Genomic DNA, 16,414 nt, shown 5'->3' with positions numbered 1-16,414 from the left:
CTCCTTTTTCTTTGAATAATCTCTCTTTTGTATGTGTAAAAGTTGTTTCCATTAACGTTCTTCTTCGGTGACCTATTTTTCTTCCATCATTTGGAAATGTTTATTTCCAGTTATCCTTTTTTTCTTTTCCCTCTTATTCTTTCAAAAACTTGATTACACCTTATCAAATAATGATCAGTATTTCATATACTCATCCTCATTAAAAGAATTCATAATATCAGTCCATGTATTTATAATTAAGTCACAGTTATCCTTTAGACAAATTATCAAATTCCATTCAGCTTCCACATTCTTGATCATATAAAAACAAAATCACAAATTATAAGAGTTAAGAAATATCATTTGCATTGTTTTCATCAAAGCATTGTCTTTATCTATTAGAATCACGTGAGATATCTTATATCATTGATAATCAATTCTTAAATTTTGCGTTGCCTAAGTTTTTAATTCACTCAAATTCCACATAATAAGCAAATGTTGGAGAATGTCAACTCTGTTGAGTGGCACCAACAATTTTAAGTAGTGGTAACTGATATTGTTAATTTTAAGTATTATCAATGAGCAAAACATTATGGAAAGTACTCAAAAGTTCAGTGACATTTAAGTGTGACAAAAATATATCTCTAATAACGTCAAAATCATCTTATATATATATATATATATATATATATATATATATATATATATATATATATATATATATATATATATATATATATATATATATATATATATATATATATTAGTACACATGTTGATCATGTTCCAATAGTTTTAGTAACTTAGTAAGTATTGCATTTTTGTCTTAGAACTTTTATGAGAGGATCAACAGGTTTGTCAAACATTGTAAAAGTGTTTTACATTTGATAATATGTACGCTATAATCTTATAATAAAAAAATATGATTTATGATTTCACAATGTTTTTCTTTATCGTATTACCAATCAAATATTTTTCTTCAGTACATTGAGCCTACCTTATCACAAAATATTTTGTAGAGAAAAAAACTTACATTATTATATAAATTTCTTGAAAAAAAAATCCATTATTTTTTTTAAATTATAATATTAGTAATTAGAATTTCAAAAATAATAAATATGGATTAAGATGTAGTTTAAAATTAAAGTTTTAAAAATAAAAAAATATATAGAGATATAAAGAATCTAAATATTGGATTTATAGTATAATATATATTGGATGAAAAATAGAATTTATATGAGTATATTTAGTGATGAAAATTAAAAAATTAAAGAAAAAAGGGGAAGGGAAGGAAAGGGTGTACTTAGTAGATAGGGGTGTAAATATTAGCCATGAGAAAATTCGGATATTTGTTCACATATGGGCTTTAGCAGGCCCGAACTTCAAAAAAGTATGCCCAGTCCAAAATATTTGGGAGTTAGCAGATGTTTTCGGGTTTATAATATATACACCTCTTTTTTTCTATAAGTACACCTCCTTTTTTTAAAAAAAATAATTAAAATTTAAAATATTCTTAATTTTTTTAATTTTTTAATTTTTTATTTTGTATTTTTTAATTTTACATCCACAATATTTAATTTAATATTTTTTTTACATATTTTCTCTCATTTTTTCAATTTTTACATGCATCTCCTTACCTTTCTTTCACCTTACCTATTTTAGTAGCATGTAAAAACTAAAAGAGAAAAAAAAGTATGTGAAAAAAAAGAAGAAAGTAGCAAATTGAAAAAGATATAAAATTTGAATTTTTTTTTAAAAAAAAACTATAATATTTTATAATTTAAAAAAAAAATAAAGGAGGTGTACTTATTAAAAAAAAGAGGTATATATATCATGAATCATGTTTTCGTCGTCATTCTCTTTCTTAAAAAGGGTGCTTTTGGAAAATAAAAGTACCAGTTACACAATTTTTTTTTTTATATTTTTATTAGGGATATTTATGTCATTGAATATACCTATTTTTTCTTTCTTTTTATTTTCTACTCAATCACACAAGTTAAAAAAAATTAACTTTCTTTTCTTTCATTTTATTTCTGAATAAATAATCTAAATAACATTTTCTTTCTTTCTTTCCAAATCCCAACAAAGCTATAGTCTTCATATAAAGATGACTTTTGTGAATGAAATGGATAGAGATTTATATCAAGATTTCGCTTTCAATAAAAAAAGTGAACGATACTATACAAAAGGAGTAAAGAGAGAAATGTATTATAACGAAAAAAAATAAATCAATAATTAATAATTCTACAAATAATTTAATTTTATCCAAGTAACGCATTTTTTTTATGTTAATAACGCATTTATATTTTATGTTAGTAACGCGTGTTTAATACTTAAGAAAAAAATAACTAAATAAAAAGACACTTGTAAGGACTTAAAATGACACGTGACCAGTTTTTTTAACGTGACAAAACTATGTTTAGAATTTCGACACTGACGCAGGACATTCAAATTCACATCCCAACTCAAATACAAACCATAAGGAAACGAAAGCCACAAAATTTGAGTTTACAACAGCTACAACCAACCAAATAACCACATTGTTGCTTAAAAAGGTAAATTAGTTTTCACCCCAAAAGAAAACCCTAAATTTTAAATTAAAAATGGTTTTACAGAACAAATCGACATAGAGTTTGAGAAATTATTACATAGTCAACTACCAAGTGTTCATAATCTTAATCGATCTCTAGATAATATATATTTAAACTTTCCCGTTTACGAAAAAAATTAGTAACACTTGATATAAGTTAATCAAAGAGCATGTGATGATGAAGTATCTAATTTTTGGGTAGAGTCTAAAGTGGAGGAGGCCCTGTCTCGAAAAGGGGAGGAAAGCAGCAACTGAATAGGCCACAGCAGCAAAGAAACCATAAGCTGCAAGAATCAAGATATAAAACCAAAAGGGTCAATTTCACTTTTCATTTTTCATCCCAATTTCACTAGAGCAAAGTAAAATTCAAAAGTTCCTTACCATGTATCCAAGAATCCTCTTCTAGGAGGAGCTGGCCTTAGCAACGGTGTGGTTGGAGGAGGAGGTGGATCCATCACCTACGTATTCAAGGGTTGCTTCTACGGTTCAACGAATAAGTTCACAATGTCACATAGTCATAGGTTTCTTATGTACTAGTCCAAACCATCCATTCCACAAGTCATACTCTCATCTACCATTCAAAGCCTGATTCAAATTCCAAAAGCCACCACCTACTAACATATAAACTTTCTTAAACAACTCGCAATAATTACTCCTCAAAAGTTATTCACGAGCAACCAATCAAATTTATTTCACGCAGGACAGAGAATGTACAAATGTGTCCATGTGTTAACACATGATATCAATCCCCACTGATTGGTCAACACAAACTGCATGTTATCAATAAACAGATAGACACACCAATAAAGAAAATTTATGATGGGACCATACAATACATAAGTGGCTCGGACTTATTGAATTTTTACACTATTGAATCACTGTATAAAACTATTTTACACTATCAGTGTATCAGTATTAAACCATTTAATTTATGATGCTGTTATAGTGAGGAGATGCTTGTGTTATTGCTAAATACCATTGCAAGTTTACTTTTGACTGTACAAAACTACAAATATCACATTCAAATTATTCTTCAAATAAAGTAGAAGCAGAATCACCTATGCTTTTTACAAAGATTTATTTCTGTGACATCTAAAACACCACCTATGTACAAGGCCTTTCAAAGGAAACTGAAAAATATTTGGACGAGCACACTCTCAATACTAGATTGCATCCTCTATGATATCCCATTGCACGATACACAATATAAATTCCTCAGACCTTTTCTGCTCATCAAGGGAATTTGACGTTTGTCAGGAAAAATGATTCAAAACGAGGCTCAGTTAAATCTACCATTTCCTCTTCTGATGCATGCCAGCTCTCACCTTTTGAAGATAAGAGGATCGAACTCTCCATATGCTCAGTTGAAGCTGTATGTTCATCTTTATTTTCGTTCACAAAATGAATATTATAGTCATTGCTTAGTGGCAATAAATTATGAGATAGAAATCTACTTGATTGATCTTGTCTTTGCTTCTCTGCATCCTCCAGTTCCTTTACATGTTTAACAAGAAAAAGGTCAAAGATATGGTTTGTTTATCATACAATGTGAGAACAAACAAAAATTTAGAAAAATAAGAGACATGTCCAAACTAGAACACTGGTTAAGAACTGAGGACAGTGTGCACCTGAAAAAGGCTCACTGGAATGCTTCTTCTCCTTCTAGATTTGCCCGGGGAAATACTTGAAATAATTTGAACAACTTCACTCATTGTTGGTCTAGTGTCTGGATCCAACAACAAGCACTCCTTTGCTAAGTATGCCATTATATGCACCTCTTCTTGGGGGAAGTTTCCTTTCAATTGCGGATCAACCAACTCCATTATTACTCGCCTACTATCTTGTAAGCGAGGAGTTGCCTAAAACAGAAATTTGGCAAGCTATGTCAATATTTTAAGGTTCATAATTTCCTTCTTAGTAGTATTCATTAAGAAAGCTTTTCAATATGTTCAAACTGAAGCTCAATCATCCAAATTCAAGATTGTAAATGGAAAATAAGAAACACTATAAAAGACATGATGATTAACAAAACTACATGATAGTATATCAGGGCAATTTATACAAAGATCTCTTCTCATGAAAAATTTGGTCATAGTCTAAGTGTTAGGATAAAAACAAGTCCCACATCGATAAAATAAGATAAGAAATAACAACTTATATAGCACAAACATACTTCAATGCTAAAAAGACCTTTTGGGTGATGACCAAAAATAAAACCGTGAGGAGGGCTTAGGCCCAAAGTAGACAATATCTCATCATTGTGAAGTATGTTTGTGTAATAACCTTATAAAAATAACTCTCATAAAATAAAACAAGAAATAACAACTTATATAGCATAAACATACTTCAATGATTGAGAGGCCTTTTGGGTGATGACCAAAAGCAAAACCGTGAGGGCTAAGGCCCAAAGCGTCCCACATCAATAAAATAAAACAAGAAATAACAACTTATATAGCATAAACATACTTCAATGATTGAGAGGCCTTTTGGGTGATGACCAAAAGCAAAACCGTGAGGGCTAAGGCCCAAAGCGGACAATATCTTATCATTGTGGAGTGTTTGTGTAATAACCTTATAAAAAATAATATTCATAAAATATCCTTTCAGACAAATATCATAAAATAACCCAATTGCTAAGTATTAAATTGAGGACATGGAAAATCCAGGATAAATGCAAGTTTAGGTTAATGCAATACTGAATCAACAATTTACAATACCCATATAACAAGACTTTCTTCTTTCCCTGCAGATTTATGGATAGGTTGCCGACCACTGATAAGCTCAAGAAGAACCACTCCAAAACTGAAGACATCTGACTCAAGAGAGGCTCTTCCAATTGCATACTCAGGTGCAAAATAGCCAAATGTTCCCTGCATTCTTGCTGGAGAATTTGAACAACTAGGGTGATCATCAGCTCTCAAGTTTTTAGCCATACCAAGATCAGTTATCTGCATATTTGATTATTTGAACGGACTGTAAAAGCACACATCATTTAAGTGGCAACCTCCACCTACAATTTAGTTATTAACTCTATATTTCTTCAACGGATTTACAAAAGACATTAAAAACCACTAAAATTAGAACTTGCTTTCACTATCTTATTACCCTCTTAAGTTGTATTGTTTTAAATAATTACCCATTTGCTAGGAGTTAAAAACATTTAGAACAACCGAAAGAGACTCTTTACTTTTGCTTGGAAATTTTTATCCAGAAGAATGTTGGTTGATTTGACATCTCTGTGCAGAATTCTTGGAGCAGCTGCCTCATGAAGATATTCCAAGCCCCTTGCAGCTCCTAATGCAATCGTAACACGAGTAGACCAATCCATTTTTTTTCCAAAAATTCCATCTAAGCGGTCCCTTAAATTTCCATTAGTCATGTATTCAAACACTAGCAACCTTTGAACATTTTTTCCTTTTAATTCTGAGCAGTATCCCACCAATGGCACCAGATGACAATGATGAAGCCTAGACAATAGTTCAATCTGAACAAACAAAACTATTGTTTTAGGCTCATCCTTCTTTATCTAGACACTATGGAACATTATAATATAGCATGACCAAACAAAGTAAACTGAAGTAAGACTGGGTACAAACCTCTGTGAAAAATTCAGAGTCTGCCTCAGGCCCTCTTTGATCTTTTAGTCTCTTGACTGCCACATTACTACCATCTTTTAGCCTACCGCGGTATACATAACTGCTTCCACCAAATCCAATTAGATTGGAAGCTGAAAAGTTTTCAGTGGCATTTTCCAGTTCAGCAAACGAAAATTGAATAATATTTCCTTGAAAGGTTTCTCTTTGGCTACCAAACAACAAATAGGCCTTCGGAAAGCATCCTTAAAAAAAGAAAAAGGTAATTAAGGACCAAAAATAATGGCAAAAACAAATTGGACAGTTTGAAACAAAATACACTTTAACTAAGAAATTATATTCCGAGAGTAGTGAACACAAACTGACTTACCTCTAATATGACTAATTGGAGAATGTATAACAACTTTTGTTTCTGGCACTGAAGAAGTACTATGAATAATTAAGTTGGAGGTACTATTGTAACTCGTTTCTTTATCTGATGATATCATTGATGATTGGATAGGAAAGCTGCGTCTCTGGCAGACATGACATACAACTGAGGTAAGAAATGCAACAGTTGTGCTTACAAGACACATTGATAGAATAACTACCACAATCTTGCTCGAACTTAGTTTCTTTGAAACAAGGGGCATCCTGTCAGTTCCTGCAGGAGACTCAAAATCATATATTAGATTGAGAACCGACGTCTGAGACAAATCCATTGAGTTTCTGCAAGGTAAAGAGTTACGAATTGAAAAGGGCTATAAAGCAATTTGAAAAATGTTGTGGTTTTGGAAGTTTCCATACCATGATTGCGGTTACATCAACCGCGTTTTCCAACAACAGTCCACAATTTATGTGATTCCAATACTTCCACAATTTAAACTAATTCTTTTTTTACATATGGAAATATGCATTTTGTTCTTTGCATAATAATAACTGGTTTAGCATTAGTCCATCTAAATGAGTTTTGGAAATCATCAATCAATGAACTATAGAGATGGAAGCAAAATAAAATACCCCAGGTACATCTGCAGGCATTGAAACAATTAAGGTTATGGCCATCTGCTGTCACTTTAGGAAATCCATTCGGATCACATTTGCATGTCCATATGGATGCACTCTCTTCTGAATCTACATGGAAGGTAAAGCAGTTACCAAATAATATTCAGGATGTGATCACAGTCTCCCTCTTTCTACTAAAATAGTGAACCCATTCCGCATTCTTCTAATAAGTGTATCAATTAGTGACCAATTTACCATGAATGTTGTCTTCAATAAATATAAATTGAAGTTTATTAGTAAAGGAAACCTTTGTGAATTTAAATGAATCTTAGTTTTCAGGAAACTTCTGCAAAAATACAATTCATTACATATACAAGGGCAAGGCTCAGGTTAAATAATCAACTGAAGAATATAGAAGACTATAAAATGGGAGAGAGCATTATCTGCAAAAGGCTTAGGTTGTTGTGCCAATAAAAAATTCCAGTATACCTGAATGGCAATCACATGACTTGGAACAATTTGATAGAGAGTATATATGGTTTCCTTGGAAAGAAGAGCATTTGCATTTCCACTTCTTTAGGGCAGTATCAGAAAGTTCATCTGTTAGTAAAAACAAGAAGCAAATAAGAAAAAGAAAAAAGTATAGTGTCTCATTTGGATTCAATCTATGACTGAGAGTTAACATGTAAAGCGTAACCTCTATAAACTTAAAATTACAAAAATGACATGATATAGAATGCTCACTTATGACACTAATTGAAAAATGAGTGCTGAATCTAGAGTAAAAAACGAAACTGGTATCACTTTATGTTGAAGGGGAAAAGTGTTAAAGCTATTGGTGACAGCTGGAAAGTCAAGTACCAAATGTATTATAAATGATGATACTAACCAGAAAATGAGTGCTGAATACAGAGCAAGCTAATAACAAGAGCAACAGCAACATTGAGCTCAGGCTTCATTTCTTCCAACCGATACACTACAAAGAAAGGAAAGAAACATTTTCCTCGTGTTATGAAACAAGGCACATCTTTAAGGTGATTTTTCAAGATAAATTTGTGAGCTGATGATAAGCACCATGTGGCTACATCCTGTCATGGAGAGAGAGAGATTCAACCTATTAATGATTTCAATGTTTTCAAAGTACGAATATACACGAGTTACATTAGATTCAATCTGAAAACTAAACACACCAAGCAATCTATAACATTTGACAGATGGTTGAGCAGTCACACTGGACAAAAAGTATATCTATATAACTTCAAAAATATATACGAGTCCTTCAACATGACTCTGAAACAACCAGTAGGACTTATCATGATCTTGAGTTTTTGTACTAGAATATACTTTTCCATTGTAAGATCGCAACTGCAACTGGACAAACTTAACACAACACACACACACACACACACATATATATATATATATATGTATATGTATGTATATGAAGTGGCATAAATTAGTGATCCCGTTAAAGGGGTCAAACTTTATCCTCAAATTCTCCTGGGTCTGATCATCATCTGTGGATCAAAGATAAACTAGCTACAACACAGACAAGATGCAAGCAACCAATAAAGAAAAACAGCACCTTTGAGTTCCATTTATCCAGATGCTGCAGCAAAAAAAATGAATGAAAATCACTTCATTCTGAATAAGGAGATAGGAAATCCCATTGTCTGACCTCAATTTTGTAGACAGTGTAAGTAAATAAGCAGGGCGACCTGAGATTTTTGGTAACCAGGCGAATCAAGAAAATTATTCCCTGATGGTTATTTGAATATTGGTTTCCTTATATGTTTTGTTTCAAAATCATTAATAATTCATTCATAATTGTACATAAATTGCAATATCAATAGTTCATTTTTCGAAAACTGGTGGTAAATTTTTGTTACATGAAAAGTGAAAACATCATCTGTTAGATAAAAAATGAGGTAAAATGAGCAAAATATGAACGTCTAGCCGACAAACACCTGAGCTAAGGTTGTCCTATCCACCCCAAGTGATGAAAAATCAAAGATAGGTGACCCGAGTAGAGAAGCAGCATAATGGATCCATAATTGAACATCAATCCGCAACTGATATATGCCTAAACATAACACCTTCAATTGAAGGAGGATTCATACATGCAAATGCACCGATGGTTTGTTACATCATTTAATAAATATAGACAGTGAAACTGAACTGCTTGAGCTTCCTTTGCGGATGGATTGAGAATTAGCTTCCAAAATGGTATTTTAACTCTTACAAATGGAATGAAGTTGACAACTACCAAAATATCACATCCTATTTAACCTATTCACTATGAGTAGTTTCGTCTGAAAGTACCGACAAAAGCTAGAAGTTTGAAGTTGTTTTAGCAAAAGCAGTGTAAGATTATAGGAGAACTCGAAATGAGAAAGTCAAAGCAAAGGCTGGTACATCTACCAGAGTCTCTGTGTGCTGCTTTTACTGAAGGAATGTTATGATTATCATTACACTCTCCAAAGGCTTCTACTAAATAAAACTTTAGTCCATTTTAATAGTGGGTCCTTAATCATATGTTGTAGTCATGTATACATCACCTTCCCTTTACTTTACTTTCACTTTCACAAATGGAAAGGAAAATATTAATTCCTTAGCATATTAAAATATTGGATAAACAGATTAGAAATGATATTATGGGAAATTAAGAAAAAACATGACTGAACAGTTAATGGCACCGAATAGAGACCCGCAGTTAAGGTTGTATACTTTAAAAACTTTTTCCACACAAAAGAGGAAACAAAATGAGCCTTAGAAAAGGATCCTTGTAGTCAGTCTACCACCTCTTTGAAAGCAACCCATTTGCTTACTGACAGGGACCCTTTAACAGCTTCAAGTTCTGTTCATTTATGACTAAAATAAAACCATATACTCCTCATTAAACATATTTCCAAGGTTGAGGTGTGCACACCCTCAACAACACGAAAACATTTGAGGAAGAAAAATACATTATTGGCATTGTCAATTGTCAGATAAAAGGGCTCCACCTCCTTGGTGCTCTTGGCTCGGAGGACTTTCATAAAATTATTTATATATTAGCTAAAATGAGAAACAATGAGAAGACACTCTCTGTCACATTTTTTTAAAATTATTTTTTTTTATCGGTTGAAAATTATTGAAAAATATAAGATTTGGTGAATTTCATATCCTATTTAATAATTTTTTTAGATTTTATAGTTTTTAATAAATTTTAATCTGTGTTAAGAGGACCGTGTAATAGCCAAAATTATCTAAATATAACCTTAGTTTGTGTACGTATACCTACCAAGCACCACTCACCTATGGCGTTGAGATGATGTTAAGAAAAGAGATAAAGAAAAGGATCAGAGTGAAATTTTTTTAATTTAAATTAAACTGACGGGCCCAGCGATTCGTTTGTTTGTCGCTACGGACCCACTTGTTACTAAGTGAGTAAGAGCGTCGGCGCAACAAAAATAATTTTAAAAAAAAATAATTGAGGCTCTCCTTTGTGCTTTCCTTTGGGCCTATCTTCCTATCTCATTAGCTCGAAAAACAGAAATACTACTTCATTAGCACCCAAAATATAAACAAAAGAAACCTAAACCTATATATAAATAAAAATAATTAATTTCACCCATTAAAAAAATTTATTAAATGTTTTCAATTTTTATAATTTTATATAAAATATATGCTACATTTTCTAAAATATTCTTAACTATATTTGATAATGCTTTCATTTATTACTATAGAAGTACTTTTGAATTAAAAACATTAAATAAGATTAATATGATTAAAATTTGTTTATATTTCAGTCCAAAAATTTTATACATTTTTTACTTATATATAAGTCCAGAGGGAGTACCACATAAGGAACTAAGAACTAAAGTGAAATGGATTTAAATTTGTTAAATTGAAGTTCACTATTACGATAAAATCAACATGATTGCCTTGTTATAATTCTATCGAATTAAGATTCCTAAACTGCTGCTTCTTGTATTGAATCAACTATAACATATGTAATAAATGGATTATTATATATATGGATGGTATATGAAATCACATGCTGCATTATGCGAAATGAATCGCCTTAATCAGAAAACTATTTTTCTTGTGAAGCCTATAAAGTGAAGCCATTGATACACTTAGAACAAAGTGAAAACCATATAACTGGAAAAGAAGGAGCAACACTAATAAAAAGAATAAGAAGCATATAGTATACCATGTATGTAATTCAATGGAAGAAATTCTCTCAAATATCTCCACTGCTACGTTGCTATACCCTCTTCTCCAAAAGATATACAATTCAACTAAAAACAAAAAGGTTACTTGATAACTACTCATAACTCATTCCTTTCCACTTTCCAATATTATCCCACCACCTTGCCAAAACCATAAGGGAAAAAAAGGTAAAGAAGAAACTTAAATGCCTCCACATAAGTATATGTATTAGCCTGAGGAGAAATTCTCAAATAATTATTTTTTTGGCTGCCGGTCAGAATAGGATCTAGCAGGTCTGAGAACATTTACAGGTTGTGGAGTCCTCAAAAGCATGGTTTGAGAACGAGTAACCATGTCTGCCATGGAAGGTGTTCTGTATGCATTCACAAAACTGGTGCTGTCTGAATAATCTCCTCTTGCAGTTGCCCTTTGCCCTGAATGAGCACACAATCCTGAGAGAACATAAGCCCTTCCAGACTGTTCATAAACACGTTGGTTCGCCATCCTTTCCTGCATCTCCTTCAGTTCAGCAGAGAGAGCAATGCATAGTTCATCACCAGCTTTGGCAGATATAGTTTCATTCAATGCCTGGTGACATCTCTCTAGCACAGAAACTGCACCAGTCAAATCTCCGCGTTCGGCTTTAGCTCTAGCCTCGGCCATTGCCTCAGCAGCCTCAAGTCTGTTTCTCTGCTTGTCTACTTCTATTGACACAACTACATCTCTAGCTACATCAGGTCTCTCAATCTTTACTTCACTATTTACTCCCAATGCCACCATTTCCTTTGTGACAGGGTCCCTATAAACACCTTTAACTATCAACAAAGACATCTCAGAACTGGACTTATCAACTGGCACATTCACTGTCACCAAAAAGTCTCTTTCTTCTTCAGCATATAGATCTCCCACCCTGATAGATGCCATTTTTCCACTGTCAATCAAGCTAGTTTGGTAACTTCCTGCTTTTACAGAACCAAGATGCAGATGGGGATGAACACACTGGACTTCTAGTTGTAATTCCTGAACCACCACACTCAATAGTCCTCCAATGCACTGTGCAAATGCATCCTGGATCACATCCTCAGCTTCAATGAAAGAAAAAGTACCCCCAGATATCTCAGAGATTGAGTGCATTGCAGAAGCATCATGGTCAACACCAAAGCCAAATGCATGCACTGGTATATGCAAACCATCACCATTGTCACGATGAATGGAATTTGGGACAAGTGACCGGTAATCATTTCCAAAACTAGGCCTGCTACTGTTTATGGATGAATCCTGTCCATCTGATAGTAATATGATACTGCCAACTGGGTTCTTCCACCTGCGATCAACAAACACTTTGGCACCTTTCTTTAATCCTTCAGCAATGTTTGTAACACCATTTGGAATCAAAGAATTAACTGCCTGCAGTGCATCCTGTTTTCCAGCATCAGTCATCCTCCGAAGAGGAAAGATGCGGCGCGCTGTGGAAGAGAAGGTGATGACAGAAAGCCGGTCTGATGAACTCAGATTCTGTATGACAAAACCCATGGCTCGTTTTAGTAGTGCAATCTTTGTACCTGACATGCTACCGCTCACATCAAGAACCGTGACAAGATCAATTGGAGCACGAGAATTTTGAGCTGATGGTGATTCATTATTGTTTCTGTCACTATTTTGTTTTCTCCGGGGGGCTTTGAGATGAATCAATACAGCAAAGTTATCATGAGAGGCTGACTTTGGAACAGCTGAAACTTCAGGATATATTCTGATCTCCATTTTGTTTATTGCATTGCGCTCAGCCTCGTTCATGTCATCAGTAACTGAAATTTGTTGTTCCAAGACTTCTTCATCATCATCAAAGATAGCTGGTTCAGTAACATTATTATGAGATGATGCATTTTGTGGACCTGTACCAACATGTTGGGGAGGAATCCTCCCTAGGACAGTTGTCCAGGAATCGTTTCGCGGCGAGTTTATTCGGTTGATGTCATGGGAAACCTTAGAAACACGACTCTGGAAAGGAACCTCCTTCCATTTTGCTCTGCAGACGGGGCAAATCCGGTTCCCGTGCTTCACATTAGATGTGATGCATTGGAAATGGAAAGAGTGAGAACATTCCGCAGTAAAAATGGCATGTCCCTGCCCTGGTTTCATTGAGTTCAGGCAAATTGCACATGTCCCCTGCATATAATGTAGAACATAATGTGAGTAAAGGAATAATAAGACTATTGATAGACATCAATGACGCAATTTCATCAACGAGTTTCCTAGTAGATATCAAATAAGACTATAAATTTCTCTTGGTGCATGATTGAATACAAGTTAAAAAAATGCTTTTAAGAATTACTCTATTAGGAATAAAGAGTATTTTCTAGTAAAAAAAAGTTTCTATCCAAACAAGCTCATAGACCAAGTTGGAGAAAAAGGAAAAGAGGCATGTTGATGTCATCGAGAACACGAAAACGGAGACTTGAGAAGCATCTCAAACGATAGCAACATCCAACACTACTTCACCACTTAAATCTTAACTCATGTGGTAATAACATTGTCAGCAATACTATTTGATAACTAAAGTTTTCATAAGAAAGATATTATGATTCTATGGATGCCTAATAGTTAATAATTATGGTTGGAGGTTGAAAAAGGTAAAATTGAAAAACATATAGGTGACTGTCAAAATACAATAAGTTTTCTTAAAAATTTTCTCCATTAACTCATTCATATCATTAATTATTTTTTTAACATTTATGAATGGAGATTTTTAACTATTTTAATTATCAAACAAAAGACCACTAGTGAAAAAAGTAACACAACACAAGGTAATGATCCGACCATCCATATCAATTCTTCATAGTCGCTTAAAAACAAAAGAGATAAAAAGAAAAGCCACCACGTCAATGTTTAAAACTAGTATTTATTAGTTTTATTAAACTATTGTAATTTCTTAAAAACTATAATAAATATTTCAAAACTGTTAAAATATTAAATATTTTTATTTACTAGTAATATATTTTTAATTTGTGGTGCACAGAAAGCTGTTTTTAAAATCCGAGAATATGAGCAACGCCTTAATAAAGAATTAATAGATAAATGCAAAATTTGGAAAAGTCACTATTATACATTATTTTGTTTACCACTGCCCCTTCTGTCCGGATGCAGGTCCACTACCAAGATCAGTGCATAAAAAGATGAAATAGAGAATGTTACCCATCTTTACAACCACACGAACATTTACTATTAAAATGCCTAATTACCAAAAGTCGAGGATTCCCACGCAAATCTACAACTACACAAAGTGTTTTTTTTTTTTTTTTTAACTTAAAAGTCAACGTTAGGTGGTCAAACACACAGCGAGGATATCAAGGGGAAGAAATAAATAAATAAATAAATAAACAGCATTCAGCATACGACTTTCAGTCAGGCAAAGGCAAATTGCAACTCTAACATTGAACATCTCGAGAAATTAATTATTAATTAATCATGATAAAATAAAAATGTCACTAAAAGAAGGAGAAATCAAAGATGATTCGTTCATTCATTGCTCAAGTCCCATCTAATGCTTAAGCATGATTGACTTTTCTCAGGATTGGCAATTACGAATCAGCAAACCAAGGCGTCCAGAGAGAAGAAAGGTCTCAAAAGCAATGTAACCCTTTTCCATATAGGCTTATATGTTCTCATCAAATTCAATATCATCACATTATAAGGTAGACCCACAAACACACAAACAAAAAAAAAGTAAAAACATCATTATTTATTTGTGCCCCTTAAGTTTATTTTGTGTCGATCCAAATAATTTTCCAACCAAGCAATTGGTCCTTTAAGGATGCTGCTACCACACATAGTAATGAAGATGAAAGCAACACCAAAACGACGAATAATAATAAACCGTTTCCACAATATGGCCCTACGAGTACCCCAACAAAAACTAAGCAGCGAATAGAACCTAATATTGACGACTATTTACTATTTGGCATTTAACGCTATCATCTTCGTAAAATGCAATGAATAGCAAAAACCACCCAGGTAGCAAAAACCTATAATCAGAATCCACAATAAGCATAAAGCTGAAAATGAAAAGTTGTTAGGGCAATGCGAACCTTGGAGGATTTGGACTTGGATCTGGAGAGGCGGAGGGCGGAGGATGTGGGAGTGGAGGGCGAAGGGCGGTCGGAGAAGGTGGTGGCGGAGGGGAGGGAGGAGGAGGAGTGATCGATGGTTTTGGGGAGCTGAACGCACATGTTGATCCCAATAGCAAGCTTCATTTTCCTCCATTTGCTTCCCATTTGGTGCGGAAGGAATGTGAGATCTGGAAGCTGCAATGGGTTGGGAGAAAGTGGTGAATGGGTTTGAGCATTGATAAGAGAGAAGCAGTTGCAAAGAGAACAAATAAAGAGAGGTTGGTGTTGGTGAGTTATTATTATGGTAACGGAAGAGAGAGAGGGAAAGTTTGTTGCACAATTCTAGCAATTCGGATAACTAAATAAGACACACCTACTGGATTAACAAAATTTTCACATTTCTTAATACATTTCATGCATTTCCCTTAAAAATACAACTCTTTCTATAACAGATATACTATTCATTATGCTTTAAAAAAAAATTTATTTACCGTAACTTAACTTAAAACCCTCAATATTATCTCAATCCCGTCAAGATTCATTAGGAAGGAGTAAGTATATTAAATATTTACTATGTTTTAAATGAGAGTTTAATGGCACTACCAAAATAATAAATAAGAATTTAATGACATTACCAACATAATAAATTTTTTCTTTGCTATTTATTATAAGTAAAAAAAAAACATATATTTTTGTTCTTAAATGTAAAAAAATTTTGATTATTTTTATTTCATTTAATGATACTCTTTCTAAAATATTTTTCATTTGATGCATGACCTTTTAATTGTATTACTTTTTTTTACATTTATAACAAAAATAATTTAAGAAAAATATTATAAAATTAGTAAAATTTAATGTAAATAACTAATTTCTTTAATATGCGTTAAATCATTTTTTTCTTACAATCGATAACAAAGGGAATATATATGAGGTAAATGACTTTGCAATTAAAGAATTATCGATCA

The 16,414-nt window shown here is 32.9% G+C and overlaps 2 protein-coding genes and 1 long non-coding RNA gene across 16 annotated transcripts; 1 reads left to right on the top strand and 2 right to left on the bottom strand.

Annotated features, from left to right (window-relative positions):
* Positions 1-2,353: 2,353 nt before the first annotated feature.
* LOC109812953 (receptor-like serine/threonine-protein kinase NCRK) lies at positions 2,354-9,596 on the bottom strand. 14 transcript variants are annotated; one of them, XR_002240962.3, is made up of 12 exons: positions 8,732-9,098; positions 8,036-8,122; positions 7,636-7,746; positions 7,162-7,275; positions 6,533-6,805; positions 6,166-6,407; positions 5,757-6,053; positions 5,287-5,517; positions 4,198-4,428; positions 3,895-4,063; positions 2,951-3,180; positions 2,354-2,853 (listed from the first exon to the last, which is right to left on the bottom strand). XR_002240962.3 is itself a non-coding variant. In XM_029274299.2 (11 exons), the coding sequence occupies exons 2-11, from the start codon at positions 8,742-8,744 to the stop codon at positions 3,803-3,805; spliced, it is 1,860 nt and encodes a 619-aa protein (XP_029130132.1). In that variant the 5' UTR covers positions 8,745-8,864; positions 9,114-9,596; the 3' UTR covers positions 3,510-3,802. The 14 variants fall into 14 exon arrangements, 13 of the variants coding, with proteins under 13 accessions (XP_029130132.1, XP_020232622.1, XP_020232624.1 ...); XM_029274299.2 differs by lacking the exons at positions 2,354-2,853; positions 2,951-3,180 and adding an exon at positions 9,114-9,596 and having other exon boundaries at positions 3,510-4,063; positions 8,732-8,864; XM_020377033.3 differs by lacking the exons at positions 2,354-2,853; positions 2,951-3,180; positions 8,732-9,098 and adding exons at positions 8,221-8,234; positions 9,114-9,596 and having other exon boundaries at positions 3,510-4,063.
* On the top strand, positions 3,805-5,652 carry LOC145952591 (uncharacterized). Its single transcript, XR_014430045.1, has 2 exons — positions 3,805-3,941; positions 5,319-5,652. It is a non-coding gene; the product is annotated as an uncharacterized LOC145952591 (long non-coding RNA).
* Positions 9,597-11,140: 1,544 nt separating the features above from the next.
* On the bottom strand, positions 11,141-15,766 carry LOC109812956 (E3 ubiquitin-protein ligase WAV3). Its single transcript, XM_083065580.1, has 2 exons — positions 15,429-15,766; positions 11,141-13,509 (listed from the first exon to the last, which is right to left on the bottom strand). The coding sequence occupies exons 1-2, from the start codon at positions 15,612-15,614 to the stop codon at positions 11,599-11,601; spliced, it is 2,097 nt and encodes a 698-aa protein (XP_082921706.1). The 5' UTR covers positions 15,615-15,766; the 3' UTR covers positions 11,141-11,598.
* Positions 15,767-16,414: the final 648 nt, after the last annotated feature.

Source organism: Cajanus cajan, chromosome 10 (genome assembly GCF_000230855.2).
Source record: "Cajanus cajan strain Asha chromosome 10, NIPB_CcT2T_4, whole genome shotgun sequence".
NCBI classification, from domain to species: domain Eukaryota; kingdom Viridiplantae; phylum Streptophyta; class Magnoliopsida; order Fabales; family Fabaceae; genus Cajanus; species Cajanus cajan.
Note: the sequence above shows the minus strand (reverse complement) of the source record. Positions and strands in the feature narration are given on the sequence as shown.